Source organism: Elgaria multicarinata, chromosome 1 (genome assembly GCF_023053635.1).
Source record: "Elgaria multicarinata webbii isolate HBS135686 ecotype San Diego chromosome 1, rElgMul1.1.pri, whole genome shotgun sequence".
Lineage (NCBI taxonomy): Eukaryota > Metazoa > Chordata > Lepidosauria > Squamata > Anguidae > Elgaria > Elgaria multicarinata.
This window is the reverse complement of record NC_086171.1, coordinates 154,996,215-155,018,862: the sequence shown is the minus strand read 5'-3', so window position 1 is coordinate 155,018,862 and position 22,648 is coordinate 154,996,215. Positions and strand designations below refer to the sequence as shown.

The 22,648-nt window shown below is 41.4% G+C and overlaps 1 protein-coding gene across 1 annotated transcript in view; it reads right to left on the bottom strand.

Annotated features, from left to right (window-relative positions):
* The window catches only part of ERI3 (ERI1 exoribonuclease family member 3), a 247,474-nt gene that overhangs the window by 144,686 nt on the left and 80,140 nt on the right, over positions 1-22,648 (bottom strand). Inside the window, exon 6 of the mRNA XM_063136972.1 lies at positions 4,559-4,631. Within this exon, the coding sequence (XP_062993042.1) occupies positions 4,559-4,631 (73 nt within the window). The remainder of the gene's footprint in view (positions 1-4,558; positions 4,632-22,648) is intronic.

The following is a 22,648-nucleotide window of genomic DNA, read 5'->3' as shown; positions in this document are numbered from 1 at the left end:
TTAAGGGGAGATCTGATATACAGGAACGTTCTAATAAAATCCATACCCCCGGGAGCCCTCCCCAATACAGATCTAGTCAAGGCAAAGAGCACGATAAACTCTCTGCCCTAAGTCCTCAATAAGCTGACAGCTCACAAAAGGATACAAGATCGCTCAGTGACATTAAAAATGTCAGCAAGAGGCCAATGCGGTTTGGCAGAGGGGAAGCATTTGCAGAGAGGGGAAGTAAAACTTCTGACAACGCATCCAGCTATGAGCAGGGTTCGTTCTCATTGCTAATGATTTCTGCCCATCCTAAGGTCTTGCATTTATCCAGGCCCTGCATCCATGTATCAGGCTGCTGTTAACCTTTACATGAAAAAAAAATCAACTTTTGTCTGTGCTAACTCTTGCAGCAAAGACTACCGATGCCTTACTATTCCAACCAGAGTGCTTTTCTTTGCTTACACACCCAATATGGTGTATTGGAAATATCTTGGATCTGAGAGCTAGTGGGAACCTCGACAGCTCATTGCCATCACCAGGACACCCAAGGTTACAAGGCATGAATCAGTTTCCTGTCTGTCCTAGAGTAGAGAGTATAAAACAATGAAGGAGATGCAGGTGGCCTGACTTTAACTAAAAACAGAACATTCACAACACGGTGCAGTTCAGACTGGATGAGGGAAACAACATGAGTGTTTTTGATAATGCCTGCACATTTCCTTTTGTATTTTGTCTCCATACCCAACCAACATAGCAAGACCATTTTCTACTGTTTACTATCCATGCCTCCCATAGGCCTTGGTATAGAGACCAGAAGAATTGTGCTGTCATCAGCACCCACACCACCCTCTAACATTACACCCACATGCACTTCTAAATTAAACTACATGTCTGTTCCAAATACAGCCAACTGGTTCTAGCTGCAAAGTTATGGCTAACCACCTGAGCAAGCAATTTGCTGAATCACAACCTAACACCGGGTACTCCCCTCCTGGCCACATTCATAAATAACACTAAGCCACAGTTTGTTTCAATCATAGTTTATTCAGCAAGCCATGATATGGCTTGCCAACAAGCAAGGAAACAGCAGTTTGTTCCACATAATGTTTTTTTGTTTCTCTACTCCTCCCTTCTGCAAATATTCTTCTGTAGCAGTCAAGGAATTCCACACCCTCCCAGTTCACTGGCTAGTTGCAGAAATACATGAATGCTCCCCTCTCGGAGATCTTCAGCTGCTCTTAGCATGCCCCAAACCAAACAGTCCTAAAGCTTCCCTTCCTTCTCCATTCCTAGACAGATCTCTTGGAGACTTGCTGCCATTATTTCTTAACCCTTTTGCCTCCTAAATAAAGAAACTTCTTGCTAAAATACTTCTCTCTGCAGTCCCTTGAGCTTTCCATGACATTTGCTAGCAGCCCAAAGAGATGGCTCATCACCAGTGGAGGGACATGTGAAATTTCTGTTGGACACTCAACCACACAGCACCCGCTCCAACAAAAGTCTCCCTACATACACTGTTTTTAACAGTCAATGTCTCCCATCCTCCAGCCAAGCATACCAGTGGATATATTATTTTGCAATTTATTCCTATCAGATCACCCAATCCAATAAGCTCAGACAGCTCTGACTCCATTTCTACCTCAGGAGAGAACTTCTAACATGCAAATTAGCAACCAACTCTCCAGTTCTAAGCTGTGTAAACTGATCTCTTTCCACAAACACCAATCCCTAGAGCACACCTGAAAATAGCAGAAAACAATTGAAGTCAGCCTCCAACTTCGTTAGAACCAATTCCACCCTTCTCAGACCCTTCCCTCACCTCCTGGATCAACTCATCCAAATAAAAAATACCAGCTTTGTTACATTAAGACATGTTACTGTTTAACAAAGAGAACTACAGGTGAAAACAGTAACTTTTGTTAGTTGGGTTATAACTGAGGCTTGGAGGTGTGTGCTAGAAACAGAGTTATACATGAAGTAATCAAGTTACAGTGATTCCTTTTAGTATATGTGAACAGAAACAGCCCTGAGGACCTGGCTCCCTGGTAGCATGGGAGTAATTTCCCAAATGAATTGGCCTAAAGCACTCCTGACGGTCCATGCTTAACCAACAGACTGAGGTTTCACTAGACAAGGCTTGACAAAGTGGCTCATCTGCCTCAGCCAACAGTCCAGGAATGTTGGGGTATTCCTCCAGAATAATATTCGCTGTCTTTCAGGTTTTTTTGAGGATGCAACACACCATGATCACATTGATAACAAGGCCTTAATGTCCAAACTATATCGAGACCTCTGCTGTAACTTCAGCCATTCAAAGGATCTCTCCACAGGCAGCCTGGCTATGCTTTTGCAGTAGTTATCTATGGCTATCCTTGGAGCACAGCATGGCTTCATAACCCAGGTCGACAAGGAAAAAGTCTGGTCTGTGAGGACATAGCAGGCAGGTTAGAGAGAGAGAGGTGGGCAGGGAAATGGGAGCAAGGAGGAAATTAGGTCTGGAAAAGTGAGAGCAATAGTCATAAATCTGGCTTTGTTTTCTCACCACTGTTGCCTCATGACTCCATGGCTAGGTGGGCACCAAGACAAATGAGGATTAAGCAAGTTCAGATGTAATGACACAAAATGGTTAGCTTAACCTGGGATTTCAATTCAACTTCAAGCTGTAGTTTCAGATTATGTTTTCTTTTTAACAACAAACAAACAAAAGTTAGTTGTCCAGGGCAGGTTTGGACACAAAAGCAAATTACTGTTAAATAGCATTATGTCTGAACTTGCCCCATCTCAGGCATTTAGCAAGTATGATATTAAGAACTATAGAATCTGATAGCAATTACCCATAGAATGTTGAGAGTTCCCTGTTCAGGTTTGGAGATTTTCAAGGCTAAGGCTAAATAAACACTCTTCCCTCTTGGTAGTGTGGAAAACATAAGGGCTGGGTACACACACAAATCCCACTCTTCCCACACTCTGCGGAGAAAGTGAGCATCTATTTCTTTCTGACAAAGCCTTGCATGGGTCACCACACTTGATCAAGGAACGAGTGCTTTCTAAGTGATGTTAACCCTAATCTTCTCTATTTTATCTACATGAGACCTGATCTCTAGCGATCCTCTGTCCTGGGGTTTTGTGCTGCTCCCATTCCTGTGATACTGAAACAACATGAATTCTGATCAAACATCTGTACCATGAAACTATTCCCCTGGAAGAGACATAAAATTTCCCTCTGTCTGTATGTCAAAATGGATTATACATAATAAAAGCCAGAGCTCTTGTGGGCTGAACCTGATAGCCCAAAACGATGGCAAAAAGACATAATGTATTATCCCAAGGGCTGGAGGTAGAATACAGCCAAGGGTTTCAGCCAGCTGATATCAATCACCACCCACAGAGGGATTTGACTTGTTTTAATGTCCGTCAACCGGCTGGTTATATCACTCCTCTCCATTCACCAGAAGTTTAGTGAACTTCAAATGGCGATCAGTAATGGTCACTGAACTGCACAATGCCCCAATGTGCTTTCAGATTACGTTTGCAAAAGCCCAGCAATAAGCCAAGAGATTCGCTCTGACAGCAGGGAATGGAGGAACCCCTTGTCAGGCTCAGTGAGGAACTAGCTGCCAGCATCTCCCTCATTACATCTGTGCCCTATCCAGACTTGACAATTTTTATTCTGTTACTGCTCAGAATGCCACTCGTTTTCATTTTTAAAAATGGACAAAACAAAATCAAGAAAATGACAAACCATAGGCATATTTCATCTGGCAAACTCCTACTGAAAAGAAATTAAAATGCAAAACTGCCAAGTTCCGTGGCACTATGATGCTGTAACACAAAGCAGAAACAATTTAATGAGTTGTTACATTTTTATGCACTGCCCTAGGTTTTACTTTCTTGCACCAACTGACATGTTTCCACTTCCTAACTGCCTTCTTATGAACATAGAGGGTTGTATATGTATTCTCATGGATGCCAGTGGGGGCTCTCTGGAGAAATGTAAGATGTTTGAGTAGTCCCATCCATAAGATGTAAACCAAGGAATAAGGGAGGCATCCATTCTTAGGCAGCAATTATTCACATCAATGTGGTGCGAAGAAGAACCAGTGTTTTTTTTTAAAGTGTAAATAAAGCAGGGTATTTTTCTATGTATTTTTCAAGGTCTTCAAAGCTGACAAACAGCTGGCTAATATTCACATGGGAGGGGGGCTGAGAAACCGGGCGGGTGGGAGTGGAGGCAAGATTCAGATATGCTCCAGCTGACCCAGCCTTTCCTAGAGAGATGCTGAGTTATTATGCATAGAGGTGCTGCGTTACGGTGGCCACAATGGGATTCTCCTCTGCTGCAGACCATATTCCATCAAGTATAGTAAGACTCTATTAGGGGAGATACAATAGGAACTTCGCTTCACCCAGCCTCTGAGAAAATAACTCCTCATTTCAATGCAAAACAGCAGTGCTTATTAAATACCTCCTTGAAGGAAGAGAGGAAGGGAGAATGGAGGAAGGAAAAGGAAATGAAGAGGCAACTGAAAATCCAAAATGAAGGGGTAGGGGGAGAGATTTGCAATGAAAGTACCTTTTTGAGATTAATCCACTGTTTGAAGTAATCAGCAACTGGAAGCCCTAAATATTGGCATTGTCCAGGTAACCTGTAAGAGAGGAGAAAGAGCAAGTTGGATTCAATTAGAGTAGTATGACAACACAAAATCACCTTTATTAAACACTTTTGGTTCTGTGAAAGTGAAAGAGGAGAGAATGAAATACTGCAGTCTTCATTTCAGAAGGATTCCATGCATTTCACGATGGCCCTCCATACATTGTTACATTCCAACTCCCATCATCCCTAAGTAGCATGGTCAATGGTCAGGGATAATGGGAGTTGTAATCCAACAGCATCTAGAGGGCCACAGATTCCCCACCCTTGCCCCTGAGTCTAGTTTGGGCTCCCTAGACAAGAACTATTATATGTTCAGGATGGGGACTTGCATAGTATGGCAGCACTTAGAAGAACTGTATGTCTCCATGAAATGCCTTTTCATGGCACACAGTTCTAACCTTCCTAGAATATCCCCACTAAATTGTTGTATGGGAATATAACATGCAGGTTTTTTGTTTGTTTTTAAACATTTTCCATGAGTAGAATTGCTATATTTCAGAATATCCATGGACAAAATATGTGAGTCCAGTAAGATGGAACGAACCATCTACTAGAAGACAGCTCCACAACAAAAGTAGCACAAGATGTTCAGTATCTTTTATGAGCTACAGAGAAGTTGACTTTTTGGCAGAAACCCTACATGTGTTATCCCATCAATATTCATGTGAACAACAGTCAATACTGTAATGAAATTCTTAAGATACTTTGAATATCAACAGCTGTTAATTACGAGTGTCAGGAACATGCATCCTCATGCTTAATCTATGAATTCTCAGGGGTTGAGAACAAAAGAAAAAGAAATAAAGTATTCAATAGAATTTTGGGACCGCTCGTAAAAGAAGTTTTTTTTAAAAAAAGTATTAACACCCTTTAAATAACCTCTCCCCATCTCCTATCACTCCTTTGCACAATATATATTATGAATGAACCTTTTGTGTGAAGTAGTGTATCTGTCTCTTATCAAAGATGGGATATTGGACTAGATGGGCCACTGGAGTCTAACATAAATAGTCAAAAGATGCAAGAACAGAATCAATGTTTTCATTAGGTCATTTGAGACAGAGCGGTTGGGTGTCTAAAATTACTCTTTTCAGGCCTATATGCAGAAATGCATGTGAGGTGCACTCTTTTCTGAATTTAAGACTTTAGAGGGACAGCAATAAAAGAAATATATTCTCAAAAATCATATCAATATCTATAGAATCACTCATAAATTATGCCAGTGCTTGCAGCTCGATCCAAAGGTGCAAAACAGACAAGACCATCACACAATCAGATTGTCAGAACTAGGCACAGACTTCATAGCCACGGTGCAAGTGCTGAACACCCAGAGACATATAACCCCCATTTCTGTAAAGACAGTCGTCATAAGCAACAGAGTTATCAATAACCTGGAAAGGGAGGGGGGAGGGCACTGGACCCAGGGCATCCAATCGTAAGAACTTGAGTTTCCCGGTCAACAGGCTTGCCAAAAGTCCCCCAATACCCCCACCCCACATTCTACTACTTGAAGGGGCAAAGAAAGGACATTGATTGTATCCATTATTTTGGAACGTAGATTCTTTTGTCTCCAATCAATTTGATTGATATGGAGTAGTTAACAGGTCGTATCGCTTATTAATGCTTTGCTAAAGATTTTTAGAGATGGCCTGAGTGCAGGATTGGGTATGAATTAGGCGAACATAGGAAAGACCAAAAATTAATTAAATAAGTGATTAATAGATCCATTTACACATGGTAATTACAGCAATCCTAGCAATTGGATATGTAAATTAAGCATACACTTTGCACCCAGCACTTCTTTGTAAACTATGTTTCTTGAGCTGAGCTTTTACCAAAGGGGGTGGGAGAAGGGATTGGGGAAAGGCAGGCCAAGTTCCTTGGCATCATTACTGCTGGACTCAGGGGGGCAGAGTTCTGCTAATGTATGTTTTCAGTAACAAAAAATCCTAGTTAGCAGCAGCATCAAGAATGGACACCTTCCTACTGAGATGTTCACATGCCCAGCCCCATGGGTAAAAGGGCACTGACATTTAAGGTTCATCAAACATGTCAAGAAAAATACTATGTTGGTGACTGTGGTGATGGGAGAATGGAAAGCAATATCCAGGTCAGGATATTGGCAGGATTATCAATTTCTCATAAGGGCTAAAGCTGGTTGCTACAGGCAGAGCAGGCCTCAACCCTTAATGCTCTTTTGTTTGCACACCTATCTGGTCGTACTGAATTGGGCATCCTTCTTCAACAATGATCATATTCCCCTACCCCATCTCAATGGATCTGGAAACAGAACTCTCAAACCACTACCCCTGAGTACCCTGCAGTAACATCTTCCCATGCACACATGCTACACTTGGACATGAGCACAACAGTTCCAAGGCAAATTGCTCCTAAATGAAAATTGTATCAGGACTCAAGTGCCTTCCTCTTGAAGTAGACAAGAGACTTTTAATCCTATTATTGTAGCAACCCTCCTCAGATCAAAACACCACAAAGCATCAAGAGTTTCAAAATGTGTTGCCTTCTAAACTCATCCGTCTCAGTACAGCTCTATCACTTGGAAATACAACTCTACAGTTTAAAGGACTGGGTGCAAAACTAACTTCCAAACAGATAGTATTAGCACAAAGGGGTATCACAGGAAGCAGAGTATAAATAAACTGACATTTCTCACTATGTGGAGATATAAGAAGTTGAATCCTCCAAAGATCTGCATTGGAACCATGCTTTTAGCTTGTTCATCAATGACATAGAGTTTAAAATGAGTGGCCAAGTTTGCTGATGATACCAAATTATGCTAGATGGTAAAAATAATACTTTTAAGATGTTTTAATAATGTATACTATGTTTTTAACCAATTTTATGTATTTATACTTATTGTTGTTCCCCGCTTCGATCAAAACGGAGAGGTGGGTAAGAAATAATTTATTATTATTATTATTATCATCATCATCATCATCATCATCAAAAAAGGATGGCAAAGAGCTCTAAAAGGATCTCTCCAAACTAGACAAATGGGCAATACAATGATAAATATGGGTCAAATGTAGTTAAGTATGAAGTAATGCACATTGGTGTAAAAGATTGTAACGTCACATATACAATGACGAGATCTGAGCTGGGAAAGACATGTTGGGATCATGATGGATAGCTCAATGGAAATGTCAATCCAGTGTGCAGTAGGTATGAAAAGGGAAAATTCCAAGTTAGGGATCTTTAGGAAAGGGATCAGAAATAACATTGCCAGTATTGTAATAGCTTTATACATATCTATAGTGCCACCACACTTGGAATACTGTTCTGGTCGCTGCATCTCAAAAAGGATATTGTAGATCTGGAAAAGGGCAATCAAAATTATCAGAGAGAGATGGAGCACCTCCTCTACAAGAAAAGTTAGGCTTTTTTAGTTTTAAAAAAATTCAAGGGGGTACATAATAGAGGTTAATAAAATGATACATGGTGTGGAGAGGTAGACAGAGAGATTTTTTTCTCCCTCAATGCCTTCTAGTTATAATGATTATATACTACCCTCCAGGATCAGGACAACATGCTTCTAAAAACCAGTCACTGAGGAACAGTGGGAGAGTGCTCTGGGGGACTTTCCCTCAATGCTATCTGGTTGGTCATGTGGGAAACAGGATGCTGGACTAAATAGACCTTTGGTCTAGTCCACCAGATTTCTTCTTATGTCCTTATTTGTTTGCTGTACTATCAGAATTATAGATATGTAATAAAAAGGCAAGCTTGGTCCCCTACTATGTGGCTGAAAAAAAAGCAAATGCTATTTTGGGCTGCATTAATAAAAGTATAGCTTCCAAATTGTATGAGGTACTAGCTCCCCTCTATTAAGCACTGGTTAGGCCTCATCTTGAGTACTGCATCCAGTTCTGGGCACCACACTTCAAGAAGGATGCAGACAAACTGGAGGGGGTTCAGAGGAGGGCAACAAGGATGATCAGGGGTCTGGAAACAAAGCCCTTTGAGGAGAGACTGAAAGAACTGGGCATGTTTAGCCTGGAGAAGAGAAGACTGAGGGGAGACATGAAAGCACACTTCAAGTACTTGAAAGGTTGTCACACAGAGGAGGGCCAGGATCTCTTCTCAATCATCCCAGAGTGCATGACACGGAATAATGGGCACAAGTTATAGGAAGCCAGATTCCAGCTGAACATCAGGAAAAACTCCCTGTTAGAGCAGTACAACAATGGAATCAGTTACCTAGGGAGGTTGTGGGCTCTCCCACACTAGAGGCATTCAAGAGGCAGCTGGACAGCCATCTGTCAGGTAAACTTTAAGATGGATTCCTGTATTGAGCAGGGGGTTGGCCTTATAAGCCCCTTCCAACTCTACTATTCTATGGTTCTATGCTTTATATTGGTAGCTCTTGAGGCCTAGATAGCCCAGAGGATGGCTTTATTTGCTATTGCAGCCATGGCTATCTGTATTCTGCATACTATTATATTCTGCACTAAAAAACAGCCTGTAATCTGAAAATATAGACAGAGAGCAGACTGAGAGACTTGGCCTGCCCCCTGGCCACTAAAAACCCTGTTTTGGCTTTCTGATCTTTTACAAATAATTACCTATGCACTTTTCACTCACACACATTTAAATTTTTCTCTCTTTAACCATAAGACCTAAAAATTAAGGTTTAAAACCAAGACTAAATACTCAGTTCTGTGCCAAATTCTAGGCAGCATTGCATGAGGAAGGGCTTCTAGTATATACACATAGTAGTCTGGCTACTCTGAAGGACTAGAGAAAGGAAAGGTATGCAAATTGGAGGCAAAATCATGTGGCTTTCTTTCCTCCTCTGAAGCCAGCTCTCCTTTCTTCCAACTAGGAAAGAAGAGCCCAGCTTGGCGGTGATAAACAGTCATGCTTTGGTTATCACTTTCCTTAAGTTGAGGAGAGGCAGCTAATGATGGATAGGTAGGAATTTGGTTATCAGGCAGGGCTGTCAGCCAGAGTTGCAGATAACGTGTACACATTTAGCAGGGCATCATTATGCAATGGCATGGAGCTAAAATATGGCCAAGGGTATTGAAAGAATGAAAGAACAGGATTTAGAAAAAAAATTGAGCAACAATAAAGGAGTGCAAGGCAAGGACGTTATCGTCCTAGTGACACCTTTTATCTCAGCCTGGTTAGCGAGAGAAGGGCACAAATTGGTCCTTCCCCCGCCATTGTATCCTCTTGTACAAACAGAGGCAGATAAAATGTGTCACCGGTGTGATAGCATATCAATTTAACCCTAATTATCTAGGGGGTCACGCTAAGAAATAAGCGTTTCGCATTTCAACAGGTCCCTCGGTTTCTTCTATGGAGGAGCCACATTAATAACACGGGGAAAGAGGGAGGGGGCTAGAAAGGGAGGGAGCCTGTAATTGAATTCAGTCACTCAGGTGGTCCTAGTGTATAAAAAATTAATGTGCAAGTCTCCCAACTAATCAGCGATAGTTAATGTCCACCTGCTTCTGGGTTCGGAGTGTCAGAAGCCCAAGAAAATAGGGCCATTTGGTACAAGCTGGATTCATTGATACTGAGTTTTAGAAAAAAAATTCCTTTGGAAAAGATATGGGGAACATTAAATCTTGATACTTTAAGACCCAGTCTCAGTCATTAATAGAACCCCATATGCTACCACATTCTAAAAATACACGGAAAGGGTTGCTGTGATTGCTTCAATAAAGGCCCTGCCACATAGATGTTAGTAGAGGGAAGGGAGTGACACTGAGAGTAGCTGCTCCCTAGTCTCAAAATCTGTCCTAATAATATTTATTTATTTATTTAAAGTATGTATATGCCATCCTATAACCATGTAATAACCAATGGAGTCTTGCGGGAAAGCAACTAAATTGCATACAATCTATGTGAAAGGAGGATGCTCCAGGTAAATGAGGAAGCAGAATGAAACAACCCTTTTCCTACACCTTAGAGGAAAGCTATACATCCCCTTACATTTACATACTATAAATGAGACAGAGAACAAAAATCATGGCCATGCATGCCTTCAAGCCTGCAAGAGCACTGATCTGTTTGGAAAGTTCAGAAGGCATTAACTATGTGAGAGCCATGTACTACCCAGAAAGTACTGCTAACCCTTAATCCAATAACTCACCACCTCAAGGATCTATTATCCCAGAACAAGTCATAGAAAGATTTAGAAAAAAGGCAGCGAGAAAGGCATGGCTTGTTTGGTATAGCCAACTGTTAATTGGAGGTACAACAGATCTTTTTTTAAGAAAACAAAAGGGGGCAGGTAAAAAATCTACTATAGAGGACGGGGATTGCTCTCTAAAAAGGGCTCTAGCTTGATATTCATTTATTTATGCATTTAGCATGCACCAAAGGAAGTTTCTAGCTCTTACAGAGAAAATCTGAAATGTACAAGTGATATATCAACACCACTCTAGTTATGTGTTATAATTGCCATTGTACACAGTAACAGCCCTGCAATGCTTCCAAGCTTACTGCAAGTCTTAACTTACTGAGTGATGAAAGAGCCAGCTTTTGCACTTCTAAATTGCATTAAATGAGTTTAAGAGCTCTGCTAGGACATCTAAACGCTCCTGTACCTCTACAGCAGGCTTAATTACTTTCCTGGAGTCATCTTCGTAGCATCCAATCAGCCAGAGGGGTGGCTGTGATTCAAAATTTGCAAGCGATTGCAACAGGAAGCAATAGGCTTGCTGGAAGTGCTGGGATTAATTCAGCACTGAGTTTTCAAGCCAACTTGAGACAGGTCTCCTATCTCTACCCTCAAACATGTCACAGCAAAGCCAGACTATATGATGCACATTACTCTCACACATCAGCGTGCATGAAGTAAGAAGGCACAACACATGGCTACTCTATTGGCTGTCAAGGGATGCCAATGAATTCCTGTTTCTGAAGGGCTGGTCGGAAGCGTATCTTTACTATGAGTCAGCAAATGAGACAAAGAGGGAGACCTGTGGGTTTTACTGTTCAGCTTCTTTCAGTAGGATTCTTCAAGCAAAGTTACCCAACAAGTAAACTAGGAGCTGCAGTATTTAACTCTGCTAGTTTCAGCACAACATCCTCCTGTACTAATAAGTGCCTATAACTACAGGCCTTGGCCAGTAATTCACTAATGCTATGAGTAAGTTGTCACCTCAATCAATCTGTTTGAAGTCCCTCACATATATCTCCCCTAGCCTCAACTCACTGGAGACAAGAACTAATTTGCTAATTTTATAAATATTCATTTCCTGCAGCCCTTCTCTGCCTATAGCCAAGATGGCCAAAAAGAGCACCCCAACTCTACCAAGTGCCCCCAATGACCAACATTTGCCACCTCACTGCTAGATTAGATGCCATCCCATTTCATGCTCCCTTAACTTCCTCATCGCTGTTCTGAGTGGAAGTGCTGGCTAGATGCAAGCACATTTCCATTCTGACACTTGCCTCCACACTCCTCCTGCAGTAAAGGAGGTGATGAGCCATTGCCTTCTTCATCCCACCCATATTCCGAAACGCCAATAACACATCCAGAGCTGGATATTACGAAGCCATTAATGGCAACAGCCTTAGTGCACAACACGAAGGTCATTGAAAAATTTCCCTACAAAAGTCAACCTGTCACCTTTAGATATTAATGAGGGCTGACCAGCAGCAAAAATGCATCTATGCTCCATTAGTAACAAGACAAACACATTATAATAAGAAAGGGGAAAGCATACATCAAGGCTGAAGGAGACACTAACCAAATTTCAGGGCCACAGGTGCTGCTGCAAGGGACTCTGATGTGCAAGCTCAGTCACCTCCCAATGTCCAGCACCAGCACCCAGTAAGGGCAACAATTTCCAATAGAAATCATGCACACAAAGATGAAATGGGGAATGAATCAGCCACACCTATTTCAAAGTCCTTTTGACAGGAGTTGATTATGTGGAGATTGGTTTTTTTAGTTTATAATTGTAGCATATTTACTAATGATTGCTTTATCACAGTGTTTTTAATCTTCTTTGTAAACTATCTGGAGCTCTTGTTAAACAAGAACTGCATGAGACGAATACAAAAAATACCAAAAAGCAAAAAAGTAAAAAAAAAGCACGAGGTCAAGGATACAAGAAGCCTGAGATTTGGATTCTCTACAGGGACCATGCTTTTTCATCACAGAACAGAAGTCTCTGAACTTTCCATTCTTTTAAGAAGACTACATTTTGTTTCTGGGAAACTCAAATTCTATGAATAGGCCACTTTCGTGGATTCAGTAAAAGTTCACATCATCACAGAATCAAAGCTGGAAGGAGCCAAGAGATTATCAAGTCTAAAGCTCTCCCCAAAAGGTAGGACCTTGCACCCAAAAACCCATGAAGATCAGCCCATACAGCTCAGAGATGAATGTGCCACGAGTAGAGATTAAGTGTGCTGCAGAAACATGCCTGCAGAATAAACCGCTCCAAAACAGTAACTCTGGGAAACTGGCAGTAATTGAGGAAGAAGCGTGAAAGGTAAACATGAATTTATCAAAGGGCAGGGAGATAAATGGAAGGTGTATGAATGACAGATGGCCCACTTGTATTTGTCTATTCTTTCCAATATATTCAAACTTTCCTTTGTGAGCATGAGGACTAGAATTTTACATTTCCTTTAAAATTGAATTAAGATTCTAAGGAAACTGATATGGGCATTTCCTCATACAGTTCCCCCCCCCTTTATTTTAATTTTACTGCTTTTTAAATTGTTCTTGATGAAATCTCAAGAGGCTTTCAAGAGGCATCTACCAGGTATGCTTTAAGGTGGATTCCTGCATTGAGCAGGGGGTTGGATAAGCCCCTTCCAGCTCTACTATTCTATGATGCTTCTGCTGCAGCTTTTTTATTTGGTTGTATTTGTTGTTGTGCTATTGTTTGCTTTATATGCCACTTTGAATGTATTTTAAGCAGAAAATCAGGGATTAAACAATATAAAATGAAATAAAATATTTGCCTTTGCTGTAGAAGAATACTAACAGTACTATATATACTCTCTACTTAAAATGTTTGACATATTCTGCAGAACAGGCCATCCTGCACTGTATATTTTATTTTTAATAAATTGATTCTACTTCTACTAGTCACGGAGAGTGGATGAGAGCTATGCAGGGATAGCGCCTTGACATCCAACCATTAGAAATTCTATTCAATCCCATAACCAGCATTAGAGATTTCATCAAGTAGAGCTTACATACTTACAGGCCTATCTTCACAACTGTGAGACCTTAATTTAATAATTTGTTTTAAATGGAAAATGAGACCTGCAGGATACCAAGTTTTGCACATAGTAAAAAGTTTGGCAGTCAGTCATGCCAGATATGGTCTTGAACATGTAAGCCACAGGTTAGGAACATAGGAAACTGCCTTATACTGAGTCAGACCATCGGTCCATCTAGCCCAATAGCGTCAACACTGACTGGCAGCAGCTTTCCAGGGTTTTAGGCAGGCATTTTTCCCGAAATACCTGGAGATGCCGGGGATCGAACCTGGGACCTTCTGCATGCAAAGCAGGTGCTCTATCACACTGAGCTACAGCCCCACGTAGGTTCACACATATGAAGTGGTCTTCTTCCAAATTAGACCCTTGGCTCAGCTACCCTAGTATTGTATAACTAGCAGTGGCTCTCTAGGATCACAGACAAAGGTCTTGTTCGTCAGCTGGTTCCTGAGAGTTTTTAAACGGAGATGGCAGAGACTGAAACAGGGATTTTCTGCATGCTCTACCACTGAGCCACTGACGCTCTTCTACTCATCCTTGAGGTTTTAAAAAGCAGTCTCTATCATGCAGTGCCCATTTCCAGTGTCGTTCTGGGCGCGCGGGGTAGGGGGAGCTAAACCCAAGAACTTAAGCATCCCCCATGTCCGCCCCACCGAAGTGGTCAGCTGCCTCTCCCACTAATGAAGCACGCTGAGCGCAGCAGAGCTCAGCACGAAAGCTGCACAGTACCAGTGACACAGCAGATGACCCTTTGCTCCTCGTGTTCTCAGCAGCATGCCCTCAGCTGCTGACAGCAGAGCTTAAAATCTCTCCTGGGGTCTGGAATCTCAGCGGGGGCATCTCCGACATTTGGATCCGATCCGTACAACTAGAGACTAGCTTTGCTCTTGCTGGGGCAGGAGAACAGAACACTTCTCCCAGAACCGGCTGCCATTAGCATGTGTTCTGCCAGTGAGAAACCTCCAGAGCCAAAGGACAAGTGCAGCAATTAGAATGTGGGAAGCGGGGAGAGACAAGAGCTGTTTAACTGCACAACCCCAGAGGTCAGTGCATCTGACTCCTAGCACCTCCATAAATATTGCATGAGGTTGGCAGGAGGAGAGGGAGATGTTTTAAGCTATCCTGAAGGCTTTTCTCCCCTCGACCCTTCCCCTCATTCTTGCGTTCTGCATACAGCTCAACATGTGAGCAATGTTACTTACACATGCAAAAGCCAGAAAATAATTTCTGCAAATGAAGGGAAATTGAGAAATGTGTGGCCTGCTAGAGTGACCTCGAAAGGACACACATCTCCAATAACCAGCTTTCCCTGTACAACAACGCTGTACATCAATAAAGGTAAAAGGGAATACAGAACTTTCAGCAATATGTGGGAAATGCAAAATTTATTTATTTATTTATTTATTGCATTTTTATACCACCCAATAGCCAAAGCTCTCTGGGCGGTTCACAAAAATTAAAACCTTTCAAAGTATAAAACAACAGTATAAAAACATGATATAAAATACAATATAAAGCACAACCAGGATAAAATCAGCAGCAGTGCAGAAATACAAATTTAAAATACAAATTTAAAACAGCTAAGCTAAAATTAATTTATAGACTGTTAAAATATTGAGAGAATAAAAAGGACTTCACTCGGAGTCTGAAAGAATATAGTGTAGGTGCCAGGCGAACCTCCTTAGGGAGCTCATTCCACAGCCGGGGTGCCACAGCAGAGAAGGCCCTCCTCCTGGTAGCCACGTGCCTCACTTGTGATTGCATTCGATCACTGGTTGTGATTGCATTCGATCACTGCTTAAACCTCATCATGAATGGCTCTACTCTCCAGTCCCTTTCACTTCAGCTGGATGGGGTGGTAAGACAGACGGCAATTGCAGAAGACAGCCCTTTTGCCAATTTCCCCTCGATTTCCAGAGCCACAAATCTGTTGGTTTCAACTCCAAACACAGGCCACTACAGGTGCTTCCGCTTCCTTCATGTCACCCAAGAAGGTCTATTCTAAATTTGCCAGTGCAAATTCCATTACAGATCCACTCTCATAGCTAGAAAATGTGTTCTGCGGTTGAACCCAAGTTTGTTTGGGTTCAACCACAGTGACACTAGAAATACAATGTCTCCTCCTCCTTCATGACACACTTTCAAAATGGATGAATGCTGCAATTAATGCTACCCCACCTCCTCATTCTTTTCCTGGGCCACACATATCTCATTCCTTCAGCCTTCCTGATGCCTTAGCACCTGCACTGTTCCTTTGTGAATCTGTGTGTGTGCGCGCGCACACACACACAAATGTCTACCTTGTTTTTACCTTGCTTGAAACAAAATTAAGTCATTGGAGAGAAAAGAAGCATGACTTCCCTTGAGCATTCACCTGGCATGAGGCTGTAGCCAATTCATCCTGCTTCCACCTGACAAAGCAGTCACCAAGTGACTGGCAATGCTTCTCATGTGCCTCCGGACTTGATACCAAGCCTATTTGACCATCTAGATATTTCCCACACTGGCTGCACCAAGAAGGTGATGGGAAGGTGAGGTCTGCAAATATCCTGGAATTGAGAAAGCGAGAACCCCAGCCTCCATGCATCTCCTGCGGTCGTGCTCTAATGCTCCCTGACATTCCTCTGAAGACGGTGAGCTGTTTGTAGTCACCACCATGATTTGTTAGTAATTATTTTCACGGTGTCACATTGCTGTCACACAGTTAACAAAGAGACAGGCAGCCCGAGGCTGCTTGCAAGAGACACTCAGGAAGCCGGGGGGGGGGGGGGATTGTCAGACACCCAAAGACTCTCTTTGCTCAACGGAGCTTTCGAACCAGAGTCCTTACAATACCCTAAATCAATGGCTCCTCACAAGCAGCAAGCCAGCACTGTCTTGCACTTTGGCCACAATGGCTAAAATTAATTACTTCAGTCCTCCTCATTTCTGGCTGAAACATTGCCCACAAATCCAGTAGATTCCAATAGGGCTAGATCCCCGTAAGACATTAATATGCTGGATGCCTAAAGTAAAATCCAAACTACATTAGATACTGATGATTTCAGCTCTCTTTCAAGCTCTATTTTTTGGGATGTAGTCTTGCTATTCAATTGCTCTTTCCAAGCATGGCAAAGTCACTGTGAAATCTATACTGTCCCACTGCCTGCAAATATGCTAATCTATACACACTGACAATGTGCTATATTTCTTCAGTCTGGCTTCGTTGGCTGTATCACAGCACTATGAACCAGTACCAAGAAAGAGCAGCAGCCCTACACACACACACTCTCCTGGACTTTATAGCCTAGTGGCTATGCCCCAGTTACTTTGCCCTCATGCCACTGACATCCCTATATACTGGCTCGATCCATGTGATTGTGATACTTCAAACTGGCCCATCAGTCGAAGGTAATCATCCTTTCCCCACTTACGTGTGTTGCTTGCTTGGCCCCCTAAGGAATGTCAGCAGTTCTGCCACACAGTGCAAATACAGCCAGATGAGAGTGAGCTGCCTGACCAGCTGGTCTTTCAAGCTATCTTGATCTCTGCACAGAACAACTTACTGCATTTCTTCAATTGTAAGACGCCATCGATTGTAAGACGCACACTCATTTCAGTACCATCAACAGAAAAAAAACCCTAAGACACACCCATGATTCTAAGACGCACCCCATTTTTAGAGATGTTTATATGGGGGAAAATGTGCGTCTTAGAATCGAAGAAATAAGGTAAATTCACACTGTACTGGACAGAAACCATGTTCATCCTGCTCAGCTTAAAAACAGCTCAGAGGAGGAACCTGCAACCACAGCAATTCAGAGAACTTTAAAACCTAATGGCCATTCCATAATTAGCAACTTGGAAGAATCCTGGAAAGCAACTTCCATTCAGGGGTCCTATCAATGAGCAGTAAGTGATGTACTGATGTAATGAAGTATTAGGATCATCACTGGCTAGGCTAAATATTCCATAAACATAATAGCAGTCTCTTTACCTGCATCAGCACCTAATGGGATTGCAACATGATGTCACACTTCAAGAGGACCTTTGATCTCATCCCTACCTGCAAGATGGGTGGACATTAGACGCTGGGTCCCTAGTTTCCACCAGCCTCCAAATGCACAACCCTGACATCATTGCCCTGGCACTAAGGTATCTCAAGAGCAAACAGAGATAGCTACATCTCAAGTATGGAAATAGCAAAGTATACTGTTCAGAGAGCCTGATAATGTTAGCATCAACGCAGTACAGTAAAGACAGATCATGCAACCTCAGCCACGCCTAATATCGCTTGCTATTTCACTTTGATCAATTTTGCTTGCCACCACCATCCCAAAAACCTAGCCTGAATTGCCTCTCAAGTTTCAGAAATTACTGCCTCTAAGTATCTTGACTCAGTGTGATGTAGTGGCTAAAGTGTTGGACTGGGAGTCAGGAGATCTGGGTTCTAGTCCCCACTTGACCATGGAAACCCACTGGGTGACTTTGGGCCAGTCACAGACTCTTAGACCAACCTACCTCACATGATTGTTGTTGTGAGAATAAAAATGGAGAGGAGGATTATGTACGCCACCTTGGGTTCCTTGGAGGAAAAAACGCGGGATATAAATGTAACAACAACAAAAATAAAATAGTAAAGGTTCTTGGTCATTCACATGGAGGGGAAGCCTACAGTCAGCAGGGATCAGTGTACTGACAATGAAACTCAAGTTTCAGCTTGTGCTAATCAAGACTCATTTCTGCCTTTCACCAACAATTTAAAGGAATATTGCCATTTCATTAGATTTTGCTGCAACCCTGCCAGCCCAAAAGTGGAGCTCTAGAATGTTTGACACCTCATAAAAAAGCTGAGATCTCTAGAATAAACAGAGTGAAAAAGGAGTTTCAGGATTATCTATCTAACCCTCTGCACTGAGAGTTTGGGCAACATAAAGCCCTTATGCCAAATATCAACTAGGAACCTCCTTTTTGCAGCTCCTGAAGGATTCATTGCATTGAATGGATTTCAACTACTTCCTTACTTTGTTTGCATCTTATGACATATCCACCTGCATACTTTTTCAGCAAATAACCCTGCCCATTTTACACAAAGCACAATCAGTCCAAAGAATGAGTACTCTTCTATATCATCTTCCAGAAAGCTTCAGTAGTTAAGCAATCCAAGGAGCAGTAGAGTCCAATGGTATGTTGTAACAAATCCAACTTCCCCCATGCCCCCTTTTCTGGAAATATCTTTGAACAAAGAACATGCCAAGCATGGCCTGGCTACCTAGAACCCTAAATCTGAATTTGCATGCCATTTCCAAGCTGACTCAACACTATACTAATAATATAGAAATCACTTGGGAGAATGTATCATTAGGTCCTCACAGCCTATTCAACTGGTCATTTTAAATACACCTCTCTAGGAGCCGTCCAATCCAATAAAAAATACCTGTGATTGTGAAATGTTTTCTTTATTTTCAGGTGGTTGGCAAAGAGTCAAGGCAAAATTCTTCCACTCTCTGGAGTCCCAGGTGGACCTCTCCTGCCTGTAACCTGCTTTGATCAATCCTGATAAATGAGTGCTAGTAGGCTAATTTGAGGTTTCATTTTATTTTATTTTTAAAGCAAACTCTGAAATTTTCTTTGCTTGGTTCTTTAATAAATATATTGAATTGGAAACTGGACTTGATTTGATTCTCTTGCCTATTCTGATGGTTGGCTTCACTCACGTGCTGGATTGCTTGGCAAACACGCTAACCTGGTTGTTGAGTACTTTAAAGAAAGCTCTGAAAAAGGAGCCTTTCCTTCTCCATATAAAAAAGCCATGAACCAGCGTATGAAATTAAATATTAATATTACACAAGTTATTGGTAATATGTGGATGGTGGCAACCTGCCTCTGACCAATATAGACAAAGGGTGTCTTGCAGCCTCTTCTGTCTTGTAGGGTTGGAGGTGCAGACACAATGGTATGTCACATCTGCTAAGTAAGGATGTCTCGCTGTTCATAATATTACCATATCATCAGGCCAGGAAGGCCTTCAATATCCTGACAAATGCTCCTATGTAGATATTTGGTACTATGTAAACATAAATATAATTGATTAATCATCTATTACAAAACTGATGACAAAGCTATTAAAAAATCTTTAAATCAGCTGACTTTCTTATTTCTTAATGTTCTTCACACAGAACATTAAAAGAGTTCAATAAACTGATCAAAATAATACTCTCCTGAATAATACAACCTATAGAAATCCACCAGGTGGTTCTTATGGTGTGGTGAGATAAGTTATTACTTGGAATAAATGAACTCCACTACCACAAGCTTATAAATAGCCACTTACCTATCTCCTGTGAAGACACTATCCTCTAGGCAGGGAAACTTTTGTAAATTCTCTGCTCTTCCAGTCAGGGAAACTTTTGTAAATTGGAAGGAACATGATATTTTATCCTCCTTTCAGGCTGTTGATGTACTACAAAGAGCTACATAGATATGTGGTTAAGTGGGCTGATATTTTATTTATCACTTTTCTAAGAAAGAGAGATACTCAGTGACTTGCAATAAATGTCTATGGGCTGGTAAGTTTTATAAACTTATTTGTCAAGTGATGCTACTTCGTGGTGTAGCACTGCCAGTCTTTTAATGCTTTTTCTTATGAGGAAATAGGTGGCTCCCCCACCCCCAATTATTTTGATGAACTGTCCCAAATAGTCAACTCTAGGTATCTGTTTCCTTGACCTGCTTTCCCCCCTCCCCTTAGTGCTTTACTATCCTTTGTAATACCCTTGTCTGGCTCCATTCCCATGGTCTTAATTTCCAAACAGCAGGCACCGCTGTGCTCTCTCGACTTAGAATCTGTCGGAGCTCATTATGCTTTCAGCTAACACACCACCAACCCCTTCAGATATAGGGATGAGGTTCTTACCCTTTGTGTGCAGAAGATTAGACAAGCTGAAGTTTGCCGTCCACAGCAAGGTAATCCCTACGTGAACGGCTTAGTTACAAGCATCTCACCCAAAACCAATTCCTGGAAACCACAGGGAGGGGAGGAAGACACTTGCTTTATTCCATAAACAACCAATAAACCAAGAAATGGAAAGCATAAGAAATGGTTAGCTAAGGATGCAGAACCATTAAATTGGATACACAAAGAGAAAGTGCAAGGCTGAGAAAGGGAGTGCTCAGTTTGCAAAACTAGCTTCCTCGTGTCTTAAAAGATGTGAGATTTTGGGTAAATTAATTACAGTCAGGCTTCTAGAAGTTCACTGCTTGCAAAACCAACAGCTATATGCAGCAGAACTCAGCATATATACAAGCCCCCTACCTTTCTATTCCAAAGCATCATCAAAGTGATGCCGATTTCATGGTGTAACATGCAATCTAGCAGCATAAGCAGCATCTCTGCTGGAAAACGTGTAAACAGTTATGTCTACTAAAGCAAGGAGTCTTTGTAACTTCCAGTTTTTAAGAGAAGAACTTTGGAACCACACATAGCACACTCTCTACTGGAAACCTTATTGTTGCTTTGGGGTTTTATGATTTTAAACTGCCCCAAGGGCATTTGACAGTTGGGTGGTATACAAATTTAATAAACACAATGGTTTATGTCCCTGCTCAAGAGCAAGCTAAACAACAATGATGTACCTAAACAATGCCAAGAACACCACATATAAAGATCATATACTGGCTTCAGACAAACACTGGTTTAAATAAGACCTATACACAGCATGTGAGGCCTGTGGCAAGAGGTCAAATGCAGCCTCAATCCAGTGATACCCATGATTGCAAACACACTCCCTTTGCCCATACAGGTCAATGGAACAGTAAATACATTTGCATACTTTGCATGATTTACTCTAATAGTGCTAGCCATGGGGAGGAATGCCCACAAAAAGAAAGAAAGAAAGAGGTGAAAAAATGTATTCCTGCCACCAATCAGTAATTTGAGGCTCAGTTCATGTTAAAAATGTCCAAACAGATATAAACATACTACTTATTAGCACAAGCATTACATGCTAGGATTCTTAGGATGGGGAATTCTGCACTCCACACAAAATTCTGCACTCACATGCCTTGACAGCAGAATACACACAGCCCTGCATTAATCATGATTTGCCATTCCGGCAACTATCACAAGGAAAAATATGACAGATTCTTCATGTAGAACTAAGCATGAAAATTAATTTGAAATTTTAACTGATTTACATTCAGAGCAACAAATGTGTGTGTCCTGATTGCAGTTGTCTTTTGTTCTTTTTAAGATGCAGATTTCTTGATTCTTGAGCAAAGTCCTTTACTTTCAACATATATGGGACAATGGGTTTTGAAGCACTATTCCTTAAAAGTCACAGATCATTTGCATGATGGAAGCTGTATCCATAACCAGAATATATTAATACTGTCAGTTCATGCCCAGCTTTTAATAGTCAACTTTGGTCAGCCCAGAACATTGCTTGGAATCCTGGGAATTTTGCTCAATTGAAGTGAAATTGCTCATCCTCTGAACCTGCAAAAGAAAGCTTCGGCTCTCCCTACATCCTTGCTTTATTCTGAACATAGCACAACCAACTCTTCTTATAAAATTTGGACAAGGAAAAATTAAATACAGTAAAATCAAATTAAGCAATGGTATAATTCACTACTAAGGATTCACTAATGTGCATCCCTAGAAATGGAACAAGAGCTATAAACATTTCAAGCCATTCCAGTATGTTTTATCGCCATATTAGAAAACAAGCACTTGCTTTTTACCACTTACTTATCAAAATAAAACTTCTGAACAAGTAGTTTCCTGGAAAGAAATGAATTAAGTTAGGTCTT